This window comes from Neopsephotus bourkii, unplaced genomic scaffold, assembly GCF_033783945.1.
Source record: "Neopsephotus bourkii isolate Nb327-2 ecotype Australia unplaced genomic scaffold, CSIRO-AGI_Nbou_v1 NB_1768, whole genome shotgun sequence".
Classification (NCBI taxonomy): Eukaryota; Metazoa; Chordata; class Aves; order Psittaciformes; family Psittacidae; genus Neopsephotus; species Neopsephotus bourkii.
This window is the reverse complement of record NW_026902242.1, coordinates 8,951,613-8,974,209: the sequence shown is the minus strand read 5'-3', so window position 1 is coordinate 8,974,209 and position 22,597 is coordinate 8,951,613. Positions and strand designations below refer to the sequence as shown.

General features: G+C 37.3%; 1 protein-coding gene across 2 annotated transcripts in view; it reads left to right on the top strand.

Annotated features, from left to right (window-relative positions):
* Window positions 1-22,597, top strand: part of PIK3CB (phosphatidylinositol-4,5-bisphosphate 3-kinase catalytic subunit beta) — a 100,864-nt gene that overhangs the window by 71,310 nt on the left and 6,957 nt on the right. For both annotated transcript variants that reach the window (XM_061378884.1, XM_061378885.1), the window contains 10 exons: window positions 836-932; window positions 1,834-1,964; window positions 4,404-4,457; window positions 6,228-6,416; window positions 11,089-11,210; window positions 13,237-13,380; window positions 14,368-14,467; window positions 16,909-17,087; window positions 17,725-17,834; window positions 18,144-18,222. In XM_061378884.1, the coding sequence (XP_061234868.1) occupies window positions 836-932; window positions 1,834-1,964; window positions 4,404-4,457; window positions 6,228-6,416; window positions 11,089-11,210; window positions 13,237-13,380; window positions 14,368-14,467; window positions 16,909-17,087; window positions 17,725-17,834; window positions 18,144-18,222 (1,205 nt within the window). The remainder of the gene's footprint in view (window positions 1-835; window positions 933-1,833; window positions 1,965-4,403; window positions 4,458-6,227; window positions 6,417-11,088; window positions 11,211-13,236; window positions 13,381-14,367; window positions 14,468-16,908; window positions 17,088-17,724; window positions 17,835-18,143; window positions 18,223-22,597) is intronic.

Genomic DNA, 22,597 nt, shown 5'->3' with positions numbered 1-22,597 from the left:
GGAGGGGAAAAAAACCCTGCAACCCAATGGACAACGAGGATATGTAATAAGCATTGCACATCATAATTATTATTTTTAATTTACAATAAATATATTTGAATGTTCGAATAATGTTTATAGTATAAATATCTTTAAACTTAGTTTTATAAATATTTTTATATTTTAAATACATATATTTAAATCTAATTTTATAATAATTTTCAATGTGTTTTTAATAATAGCTTTACTATCAGGAAACAAATTCTTCCCTGTGAGGGTGCTGAGGCACTGGCACAGGGTGCCCTGAGAAGCTGTGGCTGCCCCATCCCTGGCAGTGTTCAAGGTCACGTTGGAAGGGGCTTGGAGCAACCTGCTGTAGTGGAAGGTGACCCTGCCTGTGGCAGGGGGGTGGGACTGGCTGGGCTTTAAGGTCCCTTCCAACCCAAACCAGTCTGGGATTCTATGACTGATGCAAAAAGAAACTTTTCATGCTTCTCATACGCTGATGAAGGCACGACCATTGTTGTTGTAAGCCAGTTGGCATATGGTTGTTTAAATAGTTGTATTTCAAAAGGTCAGTTTTGTTCTGAACTCTAAATGGGTTCTGATGAAGATGGACAAATTAGCATCTAGGCTCACATTCAGAGAAATGCATGTTTCTGTGCCCTTAAAATGAAGTCTGAGTAGCACTCAGTGGTACTGGAGTACATACTGAAGACGATGGATGTGTTTAACTGCTTTTCTGAAAGATATCCCCATTTTAAAAAGCCCAACTCTGTTTTGCCTATACTGTATTGCTTGCTGCGTAGTAATGTTCATTGGCACTGTTCCATGTAACCATTTTTTCCTTTCACAGCATTATCCTGTAGCCTGGGTAAATACCATGGTGTTTGATTATAAAGGGCAGTTGAAGAATGGAGAACTGGTACTGCACAGCTGGTCATCATTTCCTGGTAAGGGTTAATATTTGGATTTTAAATACTTGTAAGACTCAAGATGTGTACTATCAAATAGTATTTACTGTATGCTTATCTGATTCTCTTGGCATAATCTTTTTACCCCTTGTTGTTTTTTTAATGTGGATAGATATGTAATATTTAATTCTTTCCTGAAAATATTGTGTATCAGCAAAGAGGAGGGCAAGAGTCAGCTTGGAAATAGTATTGTAAAAGTATTTCCTAAATTATGGAGTGAAAATTACATAAAAATAGATTCATGCTTATATTTAGTGTTACTTATTCTTAAATGCAGTTTGTTTCATCTGGCTCCCTGTGCTCAGCACCATAAACTAAAAAGATAAGCTATATTGTATGTGACAGTATTTGTGTTGGCAAAAAATACAGATTAGAATGTGTTCTAAGTCTTCCTTCCCTGACAGATCAGATTAATTAGTGAGAGCATCTGAAACACCCCATTCTTCATTCCATCCTGAGAAAACCTGTATCAACTTGGCTGTAGTGCTGAAAGAAATCTGCCTTAAAATTCCATATTTTCTTTTCATTCTGTTTGATACAGATTTTCAGTTTGATACTGATTTACAGAAGCTGCAGATCTTACTGGGATTTAGTAAGGTATAAGGATATGTCACCTTCCCTTAACTGGTACAGTTACTTTGCAATGCAAAGAGAAAATCAGTTTTTCCTTGGGTGATAATCCAACATTTGTGAATATAGGAGATATGGGGCATTTATGCTGGAAATACAGTGCATTGTATTCGAAAGTGTTATGCAGGAAAACATGCTTCTGTCCATTGTATACAGTAAGCAATTGCTTACTGTGTCTTTTGCCTCTCAGATTTTATAATTTGATTGCATGCCTGGCCTATAATATTAATTGTTCTGTCTGATGTTTCAGATGAACTTGAAGAAATGTTGAACCCAATGGGAACTGTCCAGACTAACCCTTACACTGAAAATGCAACAGCTTTGCACATTAGATTTCAAGAATATTCAAAACAGCCTATTAATTACCCTCCCTTTGATAAGGTAAGGTATGACATAGAGAGCAGTCATGCTTCTGTGTAAGTAGCTATTTCTTTCTTTTCAGCACTGCCTTTTTCACTCAATTCCCACTTCCTGCCTTTTAGTTAGCATACTAAAGTGTGTTAAACTTGCCCTGTGTGAGAATGCCAGTGCTCTGGCTTCGGGCTTTTTATATAGCATTTTGAAGACCTATACTTTAAAAAATACACTGTACCTAGTCATTCTGGAAACCTTCAAACTGTACTTGTCTGTGATTTTAAAGATCTGTTATTTCTTTCTATAAACATATTTTTTCCACTTTTTGGGACACTTGTTCGTCTATGAGCTAAACGCTTTTAAGCAAGCTCTTAATATTGTACAAAAAGGGATTTCTTAAGGTCTGTGCTCTTCAACTAAATTCAGTGAAGTTGCCTTTCAGTTTTCTACAGCTATGGCTAAGAATGTATAGAAAGTAAGTATATGTTTGGAATACATGTGGTAGTGTCTGTAGTGTGGATGCTAGATAGCAAGCTGTTCACAAACCAGAAAGTAAAGCTAAGACCAGACAAGTAATAAAGGAAGTGTTAAAACAGACAGCTAATGTTGCATTATGAAAATGGTTCAACTCATACATACGTTAGTCTGAATTTTGTTTTGGGGAGAGTTAGTAACCACTTAGAGAAAATTGCTTGCTCAAAGGGACATTTTGGGTTTGAAGTTCATCAAAATGAAATTAAATAATAAAGTAGGGTTCTTGGTTTGATATTTGCTTGGGGTTTTTTGTTTGTGTTTTTTCCTCCTTGTTGGCACAGTACTTGTTCTTGTATTAAAACAGTGTGGGAAATGTATTAAGAGCTAGAACAATACTATCGCATTCTTAATTACAGTTGACCAGTTGACTCTTCATACTGGACTTACTTTAGTTTGTTTGGCTATTGGTTCATTTGTAAAGCTGTAAGTTTTTGCTCATTGCAGTATATATATATTGAATTTCTACAGGAAAAAAAATTGGTTTTATGTGCATATTACAGACATGTTATGTAAAAGTGTATTTCTTAAATAATTGCATGGTTGTTCTAGCTCTCTTCCTTTTATTTGTACCTGCGATGCCAAGTTTCAGTGTTAAAATACTGGGGTGAATACAGACAAAAGCTTTGTTAGCAGATATATTGATGTTAAGGTAGTGTCTGATGGTCTTCACTGGAACAGGTTGCCCAAAGGAGTCCTAAATGCTCCATTCCTGGCAGTGTTTGAGGCCAGGTTGGACAGAGCCTTGGGTGACATGGTCTAGGGTAAGGCATCCCTGCCCATGGCAGGGGGATTGGGACCAGATGATCTTAAGGTCCTTTCCAACCCAAACCATTCTACGATTCTCTGATCCCTTGTAACTTTGGTTTGGCGTCTGGGTTTAGTTATTTTGTGGCTTTTACCCCCTTCTTGATCCTGAGAAATCGTAAGTATCAGATAGAGAAGTAGCCCAGAATACTGTTATAGAGCTGGTAATAAGATTGGAAGCATTCAACTTTGAGGAAATGTTTTGGTTTTTTTCCTAGTACATTTTGCTACTTGCTGTTCCCTAGAGTTAAGAAACTGTTTCGTGGTATCAGCGGGAAAATCAGAGCCCTAAACTCTTTGATAATGCATTCGATTTCTGCAGGTATACTGAAATTTTTACTGAAATATACTTTAAATACTGCAAAAGAGAAATACAATACCCAGTCTGACAAATTCTTTTGGTGAAGGTCCTGTTGAATCAGGAGTAACACTGTAGTTGCTTGAGTTGCATCAGCTGAGAATCTGATTTTCAGAATTGTCTACATGAGACTTCCTTGGTGTGTGGCTGCTTCTAATTTTATCCATCTTGTTGCTTGTTTCTGCCAAGAAAACAGAGAATCAGATGGCAGATCTTTATTTTAAGAAGCATAATGTGCAAAAATGGATTATTCTTTTTGATTTTACTATCAATCCACTTGCACTGAACAGCTGTTTAGGGCTAAGTAAGCAAAAGATAATAGAGAAGAAAACTGTTGTCTAGTGCAGGAGCAATGCATTGGGCTGGTAGTTCAGTTGAACGAAGCTTAGACTTGTAGAAACTTTCAAAGTTCATTTGCAAATCACATAACTCTAAAAAGCACAAGGAGGCAAGGGTCAAAGACAGCATTAAGGCATTGTGGTTTTTACACTGAGGGTGGCAGAGCACTGAACAGGCTGCCGTGGGGGGTTGTGGAGTCTCCCTCTCTGGAGACATTCACCTGGATGCATTCCTGCTCTGGGTGCTCCTGCCTTGGCAGGGTGTTGGACTGGATGATCTCCAGAGGTCCCTTCCAACCCTAACGATTCCGTGTGTTTCTGTGAAATATTCCTTCATTTCTATAATATTTGCTTCATTTCTGTAGTATTTATTTTCCCAGTGCAGTCAGATTTGGTTTTAAATCTAATGTATTTAAAAACATGTCTTTGCAGATACTTGAAAAGGCAGCTGAGATTGCAAGGAGCAGTGACAATGCTGCAATGGCGGTAAGCACCTGCTAAAGACTAGTTAAAAACTACTTTTCTGGGGCTTTTTGGTTTTTATCTTCTACATTAATTTAGAAATACATCAGCTGCTCAAACGATGACAGTTCTGCTGGCTCTGTTTTATTCCGTAATTCACTTTGAACTGCCTTAACCTTCAGGTATATATCCCCTTTTTTCAATATTATCTTGGACTTGGCTGTTTTCTGACAGGAAGCACACTTGCTTTACATACTCTATGGATTTGGCACACAGCTGTGATTTACATTCTGTCTGAATCTGGAAAACATTCCTAGGTGGAATAAAATATTGCTGGAAAATTGCTCAGTGTTGTCAGTTACGATGTTTCAAAATAAGCTCTTTTAAAAATGCTCGTTGAACTGGAAGGTGCTGTTTCCTAAATAAGGTGTTTATATCCTTTTTTTGAGGAATTGGGTCGTTCTACCTTGAGGAAAAAGATCACCTGCATCTGAAGGTGTTTTGACCAAATACTGAAGATTGCAATTAAAAATGGTTAAAGCACAGTTGGAATGCACAACTGTATTTTATATAAGAATCAAGTAGTTAAGTAACATACATGTCAGTTGCAATGCCAAGTGCCTAAAGCACTCAAGAAAAGTGAAAAGTTATTGCTGCTGCAAATAACTTAGTGGCAAATACTTGGAAATCCTCAACAGCAGCATGCCAGCTTGAGAGGATTGCAACTTTCAAATGAAAAGATTCAGTATTTCTAGATACAAGAATCGTCTCATTGTCAAAACTGTTTGTTTTGATACAGAAACAGACTATGTACTTAGTTTTACCAAACAAGCATTGCTTTTCAACTACATTTTTCTGTTCACTGCTAAAGAATTTATACTTAGGTGGTATTTTTACATGAAAATACTTAAAGCAATTTAGCACAATGCAAGGCTCAGGCATTTATCATTTCTAAAGGAGCTAAACTTAAGTTCTGTGTTCAGCAGATGTGGTTTTTTTGTCAGGTGGGATACCCGTGCAAAATGTTATTTGATGAGAGCCATTTGTTTCTGCTACCGTTTCTTCTGAACTTTCCTTTGTTTTATTTTCCATTAATGTAAAGACCTTTGGCCTACGTCTTAAAATTATGTAGAAACTTCTTCAGCTTTGTGAAGATGAAGCTGCCTTTGGTATTTTAAGCTTCCCATATTGTTTTTCAAAGTATGTGTTAAAACTAATTTTTCCCTTCAAATACTACTTCCTCACTCAGAAGCAGCAGTTTCTTTTGTCTCCCATTAATTTATGGAATGCTATTGCTGCTGATATTACTGCTTTAATTTCTGCCCTTGCAGTTTGCATAGAGGCATGGCTGGGGACAGAAGGTATTAGCTGAGCCAGTGTGAAGACTCATTATACAGACAGATTTACAGAATCAGTACTAATGTCAGGAAAAGACAGATTTATACATACATCTCTTAAATTTGCTCACTTGAGAAACGAGAGAAAGTACATGCATCCTAAATGAAAGTTCTCCATGTTAGAGTAGGGAAATAGAAATATTGCCATCTAGTGTCAATTAACTTTAAAGTTGAGTTACTTCTCTAAAAATTTCTGTACACTGAATTTTGAACCTACCAGTTACAGTTCTTTATAGCTTAAAGAAATCTGAAAGATAGGCATAGTCATTCCCCTGTATTTCACGAGTTTTAGCTGATGTTCTTCCTGGTGTAGGATTTCTAGTATTTGAGCTAAACTACAAAAATCCTAGCGAATACATCAAAACATTATTTATTTTATATGTTTCTCATTTTCTAGGGTCGAGGTGGTAAGAAGTTTTATGTTGTGCTAAAGGAAATAATGGAAAGAGATCCTTTATCTCAACTCTGTGAAAATGAAATGGACCTTATTTGGACTTTGCGATATGACTGTCGTGAAAATTTTCCACAATCATTGCCAAAACTGCTGCTCTCTTTAAAATGGAACAAACTTGAAGATGTTGCTCAGGTAAGAGAAAAGGCAGTGATGCTGGGGAGAAATCCTGGAGTCAAATAATGAATAAATAGGGCTTCTTTCCCACATACAGGCATTTTGAAATGGTACTATTGTATAAACCCAAGTTCATTGTATACCTTCTGTGGCATGGACACATAAACAAGAACTTAATCGCTAAAATAAAGCAAAAAGAAACCCAGAATGCATTTCAGAGGTTCTCTAAATGATGAGGAAAGCACAGCAATGAATTTATACAGGCTAATTTTAAAGTCTTGTGCTCAACTTTGATCTTAAGTGCAAGGAATTTAACAGAATCATTTGGGTTGGAAAGGACCTTTTGAGATGATGTAGTCTAGCCCCTGAGCTCGGGCACAGTTGGCTAGAGCAGGACTGTGTCCATCTGAGTGCTGAGTATCTGCACGGATGGAGTTAAAATCAAAATCTGTAATAAAGGTTCTAAAAATTTAACCTGCTCAAATATTCCAAAATTCCCCACCTTGGACTGTGTAATTAAACCTCTCAGAGGAAGACATGATTCTTCAGAGGTACAGTACCCACTAGTGGCACAAAATAAAGTACTCTCTTTTCATCATGTTGATTGTTTGACCAAATAGAGTCTCTTTCAGGTAATTCTGAGTAATTATGGACTTTAAGACTGGTGCTGTGACACAAGACTACATTTTCAGTGAAACTGTGCCATTTCTTTGCTTTATAGATGCACAAGGTTATTTCACTCTGCTCTAAAGAAGTTGCTAGAGCTGCCTCTTTCTGTAATTACCCAAATGGAATACAACTCTTGTGACACTTCTTGGGAATAAGTGGAACCTTGATATAGGAAAAATTATATGAACTTATAATGAGACAATTCCAGATTGATAAACTTACTTAAAAGCAACAAAATAACAGTTTCATGGATTCGTATTCAAACATTTTAGTCTGGGTGTGTAAAGAGGAGGCTGGGCAAAACGGCAAATGTCTGGCCAGTGTTCACATGTGCAGTGCTCACTGTTCATCTGCTTATCCTAAAAAAAAGCATTTGCCCTAGTATTGTTATAGGTAGCATAAATTTTTGTTGCAGCTTACTATTCTGTCTTTCATCCTTTTCAAGCTAGGTGTAATTGGAAGAAAAGGAAAACACCCCATGAAAACTTGCCTTCCATCTATTCATCATGTGATTTTTGTAATTATCCAGTCCATCAGAATCTTACTTTGCCTCCAGCTTAGTTGCTGTTTTATTATTTCCTTCCTACCAGCTAGGTGTATGTTTTGTGAACTTCTAAAATTACATGGAGTTTCATCCTAGTTCAATGTCTGTGCCATGAATATAACACTAACAAAATACAGCACCCACACATTCCTTGTGTTCTCATGTGCAACAGCGCTTTGTTCCTTAGTACGTCCATTATATGCTTCTGAATTTATTGTTAATTATTAGAAGTTATCTGGAAATATAACCTGTAGGAATAAAAGCAGGTATTTGCTTACTCGTTAAAATATGTGAAGGAAAAGGCATTCTGATTGCTTGCTTTGAAATATGGCCTTTGGAAGCAGAGTTCTGCAGAGTTATTTGGAGTATGTGTGTTAGATGACAGTTCAAAATCCTTTAAATTTGGGGATATTAATAAGTATAAAGCATTTTATTTAAACAAATGGCTGAAAACACATAGTCATCTGGCTTGTGGAAAGAATGTAGTATTGATATTTGCTTTGATATTAAGTCAGTATAGTACTAGCTGTATACTGCAGTATTAGTGCAGCTACAGCACACATGCTGTGGCACTAGGAGGTTTTTAAACGCTGTAAGTATTTCAGTAAAAGTCTTGACACATAAGGCAAAAAGTTCAAAATATCAAAGCCAACCAAGCAACAAAACCCAGAAAAACCCAAAATCAAGCCAAAACCCAGCCAAATACCAGCTGTTTATAGGAAAAATGAACAGTGTAGCTATAGTCCAGTTTCTGTTAATGCAGCTCAAAAGGAGTAAGGTTTTCAACAAATGGAGCATTTGATTGTAGACTGTCTTACATCTGTTACTTCAGTGCTCCCATAGAGTTACATACAGTTGATTAAAGCAGCTTTCTTGTGTTATTTACCATACAGATAGCATCCTAGCTGTTACTGTATTGTAATAGTTCAGTGGAGTAGTTGCACTGAAGGATTCTGAAGGTGTTTGTCCTTCTTGTTTCCATAACCTCCTTGCTCAGCATAGCAGGAGGATGGAAGAACCTGTTAGTAGCAGAACTCACTATTTATTTTCAAAGCAGGGCTTAGCCATTATTAAAAACAAACAAAACCATTGCTTGTTTTGACTTTCAGTCAAGTGACACCATCATTAATATGAACTAGAAAAATTACAACTAATTTTCACAAGTACTTGAAATAACTGCCATAAAAATACCCACGTGCTTAACTGCATTGTCTCTTATAGTAGACTTGTCTTTTAGGAAAGAAAAAGTAGTTATTTCTGTATAGAAATACAGAATTATTTCTAATTTCTGTATAGAAATACAGAAATACTGGCACTCCAAGGCTAAATTTGAGTTTTCTCTAAGCCTTCAGATTGTTGTTGAGAATTCATGTTCCTCATTTCCTCACAGCTTGTCAGGAGTTGCAAACCATGTGAGAGGAGTGCACAGTATTTCCTCTGTGCAGCATTTTAACATGGTTGATACTGCAAAGAAATTTTAAGAGCATGAACCATATATTTTGAACTGTCAAATGTCTTTACAAATGAGCTGTGTTATCACTGGTACCCATTCACCTGCACTTTTGAGAAGTCTGTGATGTGCCTGGGATGTGAAGCTAGTTGGAATGCATTTCCCTCTTAATTCCAAGGCAGAAGGTGACCAGAGCAGTGGATATTTGGGGAATTTCCTTGCCTGTTTCATAACTTGTTTAGATCATGCTTCTTCTAAGCTCATATCACTTAACATTTTCCCATTGTAATAACCTCTGAAATCATTGCAGCAGTCAAAGCGAGAAGGTCTGTAACTTCAAATGAACTTCATAGTTAATGTACATGCTGTAGGCCATGACTTTCAAAATGAAGTAACTGATGTATGCAGCATGTCTTTCTCTTGTCTTTTCAGACTGTACTTCAGGTTCTCACTCATGATCAGTCACGATTAACAAAACGTTTCTATGTTTTTGTTGGTTCTGCACCTCATTTTAAGTAGGCTGTCTAGAAATTCCAGCACATTTGTTTTGAAGTTTCTTGCTGTGTGTCTGCAAGCAGAGCTGCTGCTTGCATTTCCAACATCTGCTTTATTGTATTAAATGTCTGCTCAGTGTTAGTATTTCTTTCAGAATTCCCTCTAAGTATCCATGACATGTAAATGTTGGTGGCTGTAGTTTTGCATGACGTTGTTGAACCTTACTATGGATTGAATAGATATTTGCTTGTGTATTTCTGTGGAATTATGACATCTGTATTTAAAAATACCTTTAATTTTAGTTCATGTGATCTTACATATGTTCATACCAGTATTTGCCCATGAAAGCAGTTTGATTCTTTCTCCTGCTTCTGGGAATTGTAGCATGGCCACTGGCTTTGCAGTGGGAATGGCATATGCCCATTTCTTGCCTTCTGAATTACACAAAACTGCACAGATGGACCCTTTCAGCATCTGTCCCACAGGTGTTTAAACAGTGTTATGAACTTACCTGTTACATGCAGGCTGAGGCTATGATGTACACATGTGTTTGTCATACTTGAACTGGAAGCACTGGTTGAACTATGTCATATAGCAGAAATGGAGATTTTTCACTATTGGTGTAAAAAGAATTACTAAATCAGGAGGAAAATAAGAACTTCCTAAGCATTCATATTTTTAAGTTGCTGTTTAAATATGAAGTACCTGTATTATCTAATTTGTAGGAAGGGGTATTTTTATCATGAGTTATGGATCGTTCCTACAGAGAAGAAAAACCTTGTTCTGTTAATGCACTGCATTTATGCATTCTGGCTTGCATATTTGAGCAATAATGTACTACTGCTCCAGCCACACCACTATATACATATCATTGAAATGTGATAAAACCAGTTGATTTTTGAGACCTCTAGATGTTGTTCTTGGTAGTCCAGAATAATACACTAGTGTTTTCTGTATTTTTTTTCCAGCACATCATTGTCTTCGATTTTGGGATTTTTTTTAATATCTAACCCGAATCATCCATTTTGCAACTAATGCTCGTTACTATCCATAGTGCCTGTGAGAAAAGGCTCCAGCAGTTAAGGTGGATAAATAGTTTTGGTATAGGTCTCTCAACAAAAACCCTATTTTTCTTAAATAGAAAACTTTTACCATTACCAAAATATTTATATATTTATGAGAACATTTACAAAACATTATCAACATTAGCTAAATATTATTGAGACTCTTTCTAATACATACATATTTGGGGTTACCTTATCATTATTTACTGTCATTGTGTCTTATGTATGAAGAAACGGATATTTCAGACTAAGTATAAATGACACCTGGTGCCAAAAACATAATCTGGATCATTTGAAAGGATAAGAAACATAATCAGAAGTGGGCCTATTTTCCCAGAATTATTTCCTCTCCCCTGATCAGTCTATAACCTCCTTCTGTTAGTGGGAATGTTTTTTGGGCACTTATCCCCACCTGTGTTCTTCAATACTTACTTTACCTGTAACCTAAGAATCTTCTTTTTAAAACAGCTTCAGGCTCTCCTTCAGATATGGCCCAAACTGCTGCCCAGAGAAGCATTAGAATTGTTGGATTTCAATTACCCAGACCAGTACGTCAGAGAATATGCAGTGGGTTGTTTAAAACAAATGAGGTGAGTATATTTTATTACTTCGGCATGCATGGACATCTGAAGTGAAAAACTTCATTCTGTTTGTTTATAGAAAAAAAAAACAACCAAAAAGTAAGATTTAAGCACACTGCCTGCCATGAATAGATGGCCAAATAAAGCAGGCTAGTTTCCAGATAAGCACATTGGCAGCCAAAGAAAGCCATGTTCTGACATTGTGTATTCAGTGATTATTATATTCCATGTTGCTGAGAGAACAGCAGTGTGCCTTTGTCCCAGGGGGGTCGTGTCTTCAACCAACCCTTCCTTGGACAAAAGGAGAGCAAGATAGTGTGAGATCTTTCTAAGAACAAAGGGAGAAAATATTACAGTGTTCTAATACTATAAAAACTGCCACCCAGCTACCTCAGATCCTGTCAGAGATTCACTGTATCATGTCATACAAATGTAAGCTGTAGTGTATAATAAAACAGAGAATTACTGATGTTTTTTGTTCTTCACTGTAGCCTTTGCTATGTGCAGTTCTTTACCACATACAATTTTGCTGTTTATGGTAATGCAGGGCAAATCTGTATAACAGTAGCATTTGCAGCATTACTTCCTATTTCCTGTCCTTGAATTCTGAATTGTCTGTGGTGAATAGTTTAATGATTAATTCTTTTAATGGTCAAGGCTAGACTTTCTGGGTAAGTAAAACCCAAGAGTATTTTGACTTCTTTAGAATGCAAGCGAGCAATTTAGCTGCTGGCCTATCCTAAATCATACTGAATTGTTACATCTGGAGTTACTTTGAGAATTCCTAAGTTCTGGCTCTGAAGCAAAATCATGTTCAGCCGGTGTCAGAAATCAATTTTCAACATCATTAAAAAGTCTAATGAAGGCAGCTGGTAAAAACGGTAACCTAAAGGTGATCCTATTAGCAGAAATAAAATAATACATGAGCTTAAATAAAACACATCATAATTGAAAACCTTTTCAAGTTACTGAAGTTTTTCAGGCTAAGATGAAGTGAATGAAAATTCAGCGTTTCAATCTCCGCAGTCTTCAAGCAATGGGCAGAAGGATTTTGACTCTTCTTCCTTCTTAGGTAGAGAACTTGAATTCTGCAGGCCTTTTTGAAAAGATGCTCAAATGCAAAAAGTAACGTTCACATTTGTACTAGAGTAATGCAACTGTCAAGTCTGAGAGGTTTTTGGGGGGGAGGAAAATACAAGATTTAATAGAAAATTATTGGAAATATTTTTATAATGTCAGAATATTACTTGAAGTAGTTAATTAGCACAGAGGCCTTATAAAGCTATGTTTAAGTGGCTAAATACTTAAATATGCACTTGTAGGAGTAATTTGGGCACTGTTTGGTTTCTCAGAGATGATGTATGTATTTTTTCCTTAACCTTTATGTTGTTGGTAAGAATAAAAAAAACTAACACAACCAGAATAAAACCAACAGACAAAAGCCAAACAGTGGCTCAGTGGATCATTTTGTAGGTGTATCTTAATAAATTAACACCTATTAGCTCACAAGTAGTAACTTTTACAGACACAATAACTGAATTGCTTTCAGTAGCATCAGTGCTCTGCTCCCCCTTCTTTGTAAGCTGAGTGACTTTGATAGGTATATGTAATTATTATCAGTTCTTGTCCATGCCCACTGTAGGTAACTGCTGGGTTCCTCTTTCTAGCTTCTCAGTCTGAGGTTTGAGTGCTCAAAGGCAGCCAGTGTCCAGTCTGAAATAGTGAATTTCCCAGGTACTTAACCTAGCACTGAGGCTTAGATCTTGGTCTTCTAAAAGCCTGTGACAGAACACCAGGTTTTCGCTTCCAGTTTTCAAAGCCATAAGACACTGTTGGAGGTATAACTTACTGATGAATTCATCAGTCTAGCAGTTGCTCTAACTTGCATATTATTGTCCCTCTCCATGTGATTGAAAAACTGGGAGACTGTTGCTATTGAAACAAAACTGTTGTATTTGTCCTATGCATCTCAGTTTCTGCAATATCATTAATCTAGTTACTCTGTTACTAACTGCTTTTATGTACCTCATTCTAGTGATGAAGAGCTCTCTCAGTATCTCCTTCAACTTGTGCAAGTCCTGAAATATGAACCTTTTCTTGATTGTGCACTCTCCAGATTTCTCTTAGAGAGAGCACTCGCTAATAGGAGGATAGGACAGATGTTGTTTTGGCATCTAAGGTAGGATTTTTTCCCTTACATTCTTCTTAAACTGTGGAGCCTGACTGGACTTTCAAATGTGATTGCTTGAGGATTTTTTCTAACTGAGCTGTTACTGTAGTCCCCTACAAGTCTTCTTTATGTTTCTTTACCTTTGGCATTTATAGATCAGAGCATGCCTATGACTGAGAATATATTACAGTGATTTGTAATCTGCTGTTTGATGAAAGTATTCCCAACTGCATTCAGCTGTAACTCTGATAAGTTAGGTTTGTATATAACCTTAGTGTTTGTTTTGGCTGCGTGTTGCAGTAGAAGTACAATATTTATACCTCTCAGTTGAGCAAAATTTGTATTACCTTGAGAGTCTTAACAAAATAAAAGCAGTTCTCTGTGTAGGTGCTACTTTTGGTGACTGGTTCCCTGAAAGGGAGCCACCTTGCGGAATGGACCATAGGTAGATTCTGACTTCCAAGTACAATTTACTTAATATTTCTAAATGAAAAGAAGAAGTACTACATGAAAATGTTTTAAGGATAATTGGCCCTGGTATAAGGTTCAGTGGCTTATTTCAGAGTGTTCCCCGTGAGGCAAATTTGGGGTTTTCAGTTAGAAAGATTTGAGAACATGTAGTTTAGCGTCAGCCCTGGTTGTCAGTTTCACCTTCTATGACTTATAAGTACTACTGTCTTGAATAAAAGGGGTTCCTGAAAACAAATATTCAGTCACTACCTGATACATTACTGTCTCCAGAGCAGTTCTGTACCTGGCACCAAGTGACATGCACTGAAACTAGCCAGTCCTCATAGTCTTCAGCACATAAATGTTCTGTTATTTCTTTAGAAATCTGACTTTTTGTTTTCTCTGCATGACCATGAGGTGTTTTGCTGTTTATTTCTTTGTTGCTATTTTTTGTTTCCTTATATGGGTGTTTTTCATTATCATAATGTCTTGAAGAATGCCAATCTGTAAGTGCTGTGGTGTGATGAGCAGCTTTTCCTCTTATAGGTCAGAGGTCCACATACCTGCCGTTTCAGTACAGTTTGGTTTGATACTTGAAGCTTACTGCCGAGGAAGCGTTGCTCATATGAAAGTACTTGCTAAACAGGTATAGACTTACCTTCTTTGAACCTTGAGTTATCCTAGCTTGTAAATGAGACAATTATCCCATTGCTTCTGTGGGGCATATTGGTTTCCTTAGCAAAATCCATTTCTTGGGGAGCAGGGAGGAGAAGGAAGCATGGGTGAGACAGAGGAATGAAAGAGAAACCAGATGGATGATGGAGTGTCCTTCCTGGTACAGAAAGCAGCTAGTGCTGTGGGGCCTCGGAGGTAGGGAGCTGGCTTTATAGCGTGCCAAGTTGTGTGGGGTACTTTGAGCAGCCTGCTTGTATTCTGGAGAGAGCAGAAGGCTATCTGGGTTATTAACTGAAGAAGGGTTTCTGTGCATTGGAGACTTGTGACCTTTTTACCCCAGTAAGGGTAGCTTGTTCATTAGAAACTATTAATTTTCCATCTAAACTTTGGCTAGATGACTCCTGAACTGCTTCCTGCAGCTTTGGCTTTTGTTAAAAGCTGATGCAAAACCCCATGAAGTTGTAGTATAATGTAGTATTCCTTGGAAATAGAGGTGTTGAAGCAAACCAAATACCCGTTTCAGTGATAATATAGTATGGTTCAGGACACGACCTAAAAATATGCCATTTACAGAAAATGAACAAAAAATAGAGATGTTTGCTGTTAAATAGCCTAGTAAATGTTTGAGGTTTTCTTTTAAGTACAAGTGTATCAGCAGATCATTAAGAGAGACTCACAAATCACTTTTGAAGTCTCTAATCCAGTTTTAGCAATGAATTTATATTATGATAATAGAATATTTTGAAAACAATCTCTGGAATGAATGTATTTGCTGTATTGGGCCAGAGAGACTCACTCAGTAGGTACTTGTCCGATGAGTGCTGTTTCTAACCGTTTTGATACCGTCTATGTTGAAACTATGCTTTGAGAGGCATATGGAACAGGAATGTGGTGTTGTGCTCTTTATTACTGCAGTTCACAGGACATTGACAGACCATCTCTTAGGCATGTGTGCTTGCTAGTATTGTCAAAATCATACAAAGATTAGGTGATGAAATGCTTGGAGCAATAGACCTAAGGTCACTAAAGTTTTTGTGCACTTCACAGGAAACCAATGTCAGTACAATCAAAGAAGGGGCAAAAAAATTCCCAACTGTGCAAACACGGAAGAAATTCAAAGTAGAAATACTTCAAAAAGTTCCTGTTTGTACAGCACAGGTTCCATTTTGTTCCCTTGTCACTGATGTTTGTACAGCTCCTAGAATAGTGGAAAAGCAGAGTGCTTTTGGTTTTGACAGATGGCTGACCTGGCAGGTCTCCACTGCCTCAGCTTTATAATCAAACTGCATACAATTTCCACAGCATCCTGCCTGACAGAGGTCATTCTGTCTGTAGAAGTGGTAAGTTTTGACTCAGCATCTTGTAAGTTAGACTGAAGCTTCCTTGTATAGAAATCAACTTTTGTAATTATTAAATTGATGCTGTTTTCTAGAAAATGTGTATTAGTGAGCATGTTAACTGTGGCTAGTGCAAATACAGCTGATTGTTCTAACAACTATTTTATATATGTCTAACAAATTGCTTAGATGTAGATGCAATGCACGACTTGTATTCGTTGTATGTGCTGTCGAGGTTTGTTATTGAAGGGCTTTTCTCTCTTAGCGTTATGTACATTCGCATCATTAGTTGACTTGTTTTCTTAGAAATTATGTACCAGTAGAAAACTTTCCAAAACAGAAGGGTAGAAAAAAGGGTTAAATCCCACCTGCATGATTGCAAGAAATTGCCTTGCCTTTTTACATGTGTTTAAGGTAACAGTATGGCTTATATGAGACACTATGATTTGGAACGCCTTAATTCATTAGAGCGCTTGCCTTATGTCTACCTTCAGCAGGATTTTAATGAGCAAACATTTAAGACTCTGCTCTGTACAGGTTAGGATGTGTAGTTATGCACGTGAAAATTGTCTGCAAGTGGTCACAGGGCCATGACATGTTGTATGCAACTAACAGGATGTGTGCAGTGAAATGTCTGCATCCATAGCTCACCACAGGTAATGTTTGATTTTTAAAAGTGTGAAGCACTTGATATTTCTGTCAACTTCAGTATGGATAGAGGCACCTGTGTTAAGGGCTTTGCTAAATTAGTGGGCAAAACTTGTATCTTGGAGAAGGACTTTCTGTATATATACACTACAATACCTCATTCATCTTTTTGGAAATGTCAAGTCATGCTTTAAAAGGTGACTCAAAGCTTGGGAGCTTTCACACATCAATGTCTTTGTTACTTAAGAAAATGGAATTTATGGGGCAGGAGTTGCTTGGGAAAGGCTGCCTTAATAGCCATCTATTATTTTCATTTTGAAAAATGTGTAGAATTGTTTAAATACTACCTTTTGTTTTGAAATGGGATTTTGCATTGTATTATGTGTAAAATCAGAGCAATGCCTTTTAAAGATAAAATATCTTTCAGGTGGAAGCCCTTAATAAAATGAAGACTTTGAATAGTTTAATAAAGCTGAATGCCATGAAGCAAAGCAAAGCAAAAGGAAAAGATGCAATGCAGACGTGTTTGAAACAAAATGCTTACAGGGAAGCACTTTCTGACCTCCAGTCTCCTCTGAATCCTTCTGTTATACTGTCAGAACTACAGTAAGTTAAGAATGAGGGAATAATTTCCACTGTAGCTTTTTTGTGGGAACAGTAAAGCAGAAACGTGTATGTGCTGTAACTTCGGCAGATATGCTGTCATAAGGAGCTTCTTGTCTAGTGAGAGAAGACCTGCAGTTGGGAGTCTGCCTAAGGTTAAGTTATCAGTTAAGTTTAAAGGTTTTTGTGGTCCACCTTAAAACTTAATAGTCTCTTAGTTAATGCATTACCATAGCTAAATAGAATTAAATATAAGCCTAAAAGTGAGTTAGACAGCATTCCTAGCTTCTGTTTATAACAATAAGCACAAAAACCGTTAAAACTTTTAACAGCACTTAAATATATAGTTTAGAAGTTGATGAGAAAGGATATAAAGAAAACTATTTTCTCTGAAAATGACGGTGTTTAATTAAAGCATTAGATATATGTATGTCAATCACGGTATCTAATACATTCCATCTATAACAATATGTTCGTAACTTGGTAGCGCTCATGGCGTAGTAGCAGAATGAAAGCAGAGGTAACATTTCAGTGGTGTCAGACTGGAAGTCTGTGTGTTCTGTTGTGTTTGCACAATGTTTGGACATTTTCAGTTGAATTACTCTTATTGGACTAAAACTTTCGTTGTATTTTTTTCTAGTGTTGAGAAATGTAGATACATGGATTCTAAAATGAAGCCTCTGTGGATAGTGTACAACAACAAGATGTTTGGAGGAGATCTTGTAGGGATCATCTTTAAAAATGGCGATGGTAAGCAGTGCTAAAAACTTTACACTTTTCCTTTCTATCTTCATTCCCACACTTGCACTTAAGCTTGTTGCTCTGTATTGCTGTAAAACAAATATGGTTTACTCTAACATAATGAAGCATCATCTTCTGACTGGGTTTCAAAGTATACACATGATCAGTGATGGTAATATAATTATGGTTAATCCCAACTTCACCTTTAGTGTTGATGAGTATTTTGAGATTGCTTTTTCTGAAGGCTTTATAAACATAAGGAAGTTTGTCTACAGCACATTGAGAGATTGAAATAGCAATTTCAGTCTCTCATTACAGATCTGCGGCAGGACATGTTGACGCTCCAGATATTGCGTTTGATGGACATACTTTGGAAAGAAGCTGGTCTGGATCTTCGGTAAGGATCTCTCGAGGGCTGGTTTATTTGGATGGAAAGTCTGCTTTTAGCAGTAAAGTTCTCACGTTTTCTAAATATCTTCCCTCCTGTTCCCTTTCTATGCATCCACAAGGCTGTCCAGAGGTTTCACTTGTCATCGCAGGGTGAACAGCCTGTGGGAAGCAGTTACCGTAACTAATTAGATGGCTCCTTTTTGGCATTTAATTTCTTAGATGGCCCACAGTACAGAAAAACTTATTCATGAAAAGGAATAATGGAAGAAGTGAAGTGAAACTTTGGGATTTTTGTTTATTATCAATCAGAATCCTTTTCCTGGTGTGCCACATCTCTTGCCATTTATCTAAGTTGCCACACTGATTATAAATTCCATTGTTCCCTTATATAGTTTAGTGTTTTCATTGTTTGAAAATCATCTAGATAAAAAGCATTGTTTGAGGTCAGAAATAATTCCTGAGTTAAGCATCCAGCAAGCAGCTTTTGTGTCTTTTGTTTGTTTGCCTGTGTTTGTGACCTTTACAAACAGAGGTGTTTCATAAACTCCTCATGTAACAAACTTAATGGTTAGTCATCACTGATTTTCCAGGCATATGCAACTCTTAAATTCTAAGACACTTATGCAAGTGAGGTACAAACACAGAACACAGATTTACTGGCCAGAAGTTAGCAGCTGAGGACTGCACCTGGAATACACCATCACAATTCTCTAATGGGTAGACCTAATAGGCAAAACCCTCTCTAGAAATTAGTCAGCTTTAAGTACTGGTAGTTTGGGGATGGGGGATTAGGAGGCTTGAGATTCATTATAATAGAATTTCACTGTCTGGTTGAGATTTACCAGAATTGTGGAATGCAAATACAGGTTTTTAACATTTTCTCATTTCTCTGGGACTGTTTCCTTAAGGACATGTATGGTTTGTGCTGCCAGGGCCACACATGTCCAAATAAATTTTATACTTGCAGTCTGTTTCCTACCAAATTTAACATTACATAAGAATGTCCATCTTATATTAATTACATACAGGCTTCATGAAGATGGGGGTCCCGGGAGAGAAGTATCAATTCGTGGGCCTTTTGTGGTTTTTCTGGGGGGAGGGAAGGCATGTTGGTTATTTTGGGGGATACTTTTCCAGCCAAATCTATGCACCACTTTTAGCCAAAATAATTTTCAAGTTCTTAATTTCTTTTCAGAGAAGTAGTTCTGAAGAAGATACTGGGTATTAGATTATTATAAACCATTTTGAGGCCATAAATTCAATTTTGTATGCCTGTGAAAGAGCTATAATCCTTTGTGTTTAATTTTTAAGTGTTGTTTATAAAACTAGAAGTACTTATTTAAATATTACTTGAAATATTCCATTTAAATTGTTTGAGCTCATTTAAAATTTCTGTGCTTCAAGCATAATAGTGGGAGTTTCATAAGGCACAAAACATCAGCTTGCACAGACAAGTAAAACTATAAACTTGTTACTTACGCTGCTTATGGAAATTCCTTTGAGTGGAGTATGGGATGAGGGAGGAATGTGAACAATAGTTTCTGGAAGTGTTTGTTTGTGATGAGGTGGTTGAGCATGTGTTAAGTTGAACACTGATTTGAGGAAACTTTAGGCAATTTATGTCATTATAAATAGACTGTAAGGAGACTGATCCAGCGTTTAGCAGCAAAGACAATCTCTGGCAGCTTTGGAATCCCAGATGAGGCATTCTTTGGTTGCTGCCTTCCAGAAGCTTAGTTTGTGGTTGCAGCCAGGGCCACACACTGTGCGTAGCAAACAGGAATAGCGATCAGGAGTCATGAAATATGCTTTTCCTGACTAAGGCATTTTCCTAAACTCAACAAAGGAAAACCACAAACGGTCTCTGATGTCCAAGATTTTTCTTAAAACTCTCAGAAGAAAAAAAAAGTAGCAAGGGGAAGTTCCTAGTGAGAACTGAAGTTCTATAATTGGCCTCTTCCATTTATTTACTTAACTGGGAGCATCTTCCTTCCATTCATCCTCTCGTAGTTATGATTAGAACATAAAATTCTAGGACTGAGGCAGGGCTACAGTTTGATATCTGTCTAAGAGAGATTAACCAGGCAGCTGCCAAGGGAAGGCTCTGAAATGGCCTGAATTGAAAACAGAATTGGACAAAACAGCACTCTGAATGCCTGGAGCATGAGGACGCAGCTAAGAGGGTAGGACACTGTGATGTCCATGTTTACAGTCTGTGTGCCTCTTGGAAAGAGGTAACTCCAAAATCTGTGGGTTAACAGCAGTGGTTCTGTAGCCATGTTCATGAACTGGGACTTGCTGGCTTCTTGGTTAAGAGGCATGGTATCAGGTAAATAAGTGCTTTCCTGAAAAATACCTTATGTATCCATATAAGGACTGGATTATTTTCTTCTTGCCCTGTATCATCCTTTGAGGCTATAGTTTCCCTGAAGTTGTTGCTTCCCTTTTGCCTTTGTGGATGCATAATGGATTTTGCACTTTTCAACTGTTTTCCACTACAGAAAGTCTGGTATCTTATGCAAGTATGATACAGGGCTTCTCCTTTCACCAGCATAAGAGCAGAAGCACTTGGTGTCTGCCTCTCTCTGCCAATCAGTAATATCTTGCCACAAGCAAATAACACTGCTGCTACAAGGCATGGATCAAATGGCAACCAATATGCTGCCATTGAGGAGTTTGGGATAGGATCGGATTCCTTATAATTGCACTGCAATCCACAGTCAGTTACTCAGTAGTAATTTAAAATGAAATCTTAGCCTAGTCTGTGCCTAAAGCAAGCATGATATTCCCAGTGGGGTTTCTCAGCTCTGGAGAGGAACACCAAATATATATTGGTTTTGAGATCTCCAAAGCTGAAGAAGGAGAAGTGTATGTTTGTTTGTTTGTTTGTTTAACTGTTAAGTGATTTGTCTCATGGGTGAACTGGCCTATTCCACATAGGATGTGTTTCGTTGTCTCAGTCCCATATGCGCATTCTGACTACAGAGCAGAACAAGACCAAGTTTTGTATCAGGGAAATATGCAGGAGGATGCAGCAGTGTACTCCAGTAGGTCCTTCATCCAGAGCTGTCACTGGATGGACTGTGCAGTGCACAACTGAATAAAGCTTCTCATGGCAATTGCATCTGCTTTTCATACAGATCCAGCCAGTAGGCAGCCATGACCGTCAGCCCAGAGGAGCACTGCGCTGTCATTTAGAGAAGTGTGGCTCCGGGTCAGTTTACCTTAGATGTCTGTCAGTCAAGTACCAGAGAGAAATGAGAAAACCAAAAAAGCATATTCTTTAATTAATCCCCATACCTATTAATTTCTAACATAAAATATTACCTGAAAATTGAGCAGGAAAGAATTGACATTAGTGTGTACAGCCCGACTTCCACACTTCCTTTCTGTAGCTTATGTCTTTAGTTGACTAATCCGAAGGATATTGCCTTATGGCTGTTTAGCAACTGGAGATCACTCAGGCCTTATTGAGGCTGTGTCTAGTTCAGAAACCATTGCTGGCATTCAGTTAAATATCAGCAACCTTGTTGAAACAACAACAAGGTTGTTTCTTGTTAAGTATGGGCAGTTATTGAGGCTACATCTGCAGAGTGACAAGATAAGACTTTCAGAGGTTCAAACCCATGAAAAGTTACAACTCTTCAAGTTAAAAACTCTGTGTCTGAAGTCACGTGTACAGATATACTCAGTAGATTGTCATTCTCTGATACTTGTTTCTATGAGGAATGTTTAAATACTACAAGTACCTGTCACAGCAGAGGAGCATAACATCTGTCTGTGGGGTCTGCAGTGTTGCACCTCTTGGAAGAGTAATCCTTGCATCAAAAAGCGTATCTGCAGCTTTACCTATGTGACAGCATTGAAACTGTGTTAAGGAAAAACTTGGCAAAGTAACAGAACAAAAGAAAATCTAAAGTTTGAGGAGTCTGATCTACACTGAGTGACCTTTGTTGTCAGAGATTGTCAAGGTATTTAGTACTTGGTTACTTTATGGACAGGTAAGAGCAAGTTCTCCAGACTACTTTTTCATTTCACAGCTTATTGAATTCAATGCCTATAATGAGTTTTCATCTTTACCTCCCTTAACGTCTGTCAAGTCTGATGTTAAGTGACTGTACATGAATGAAATCAGAGCTCATAAACATATTGAAAAATGCTTTTGTTACAAATGCAAAAATGACATTATTTTTGAATCATTGGCCTTGAAGTTACAGAGAATGTGTTAATAAATTACCAGAACTTGGTGAAGGATTTGGAAATATACTGCTTTGGAGAATTCAACTCTGGAAATAAAGAACAGTATTAAATAGAATGATGAACATTTTCTGTCCTGCTCAAGATTGCTGTGTTGATCTGCCTGTGCTCTTTACCGGCATTAA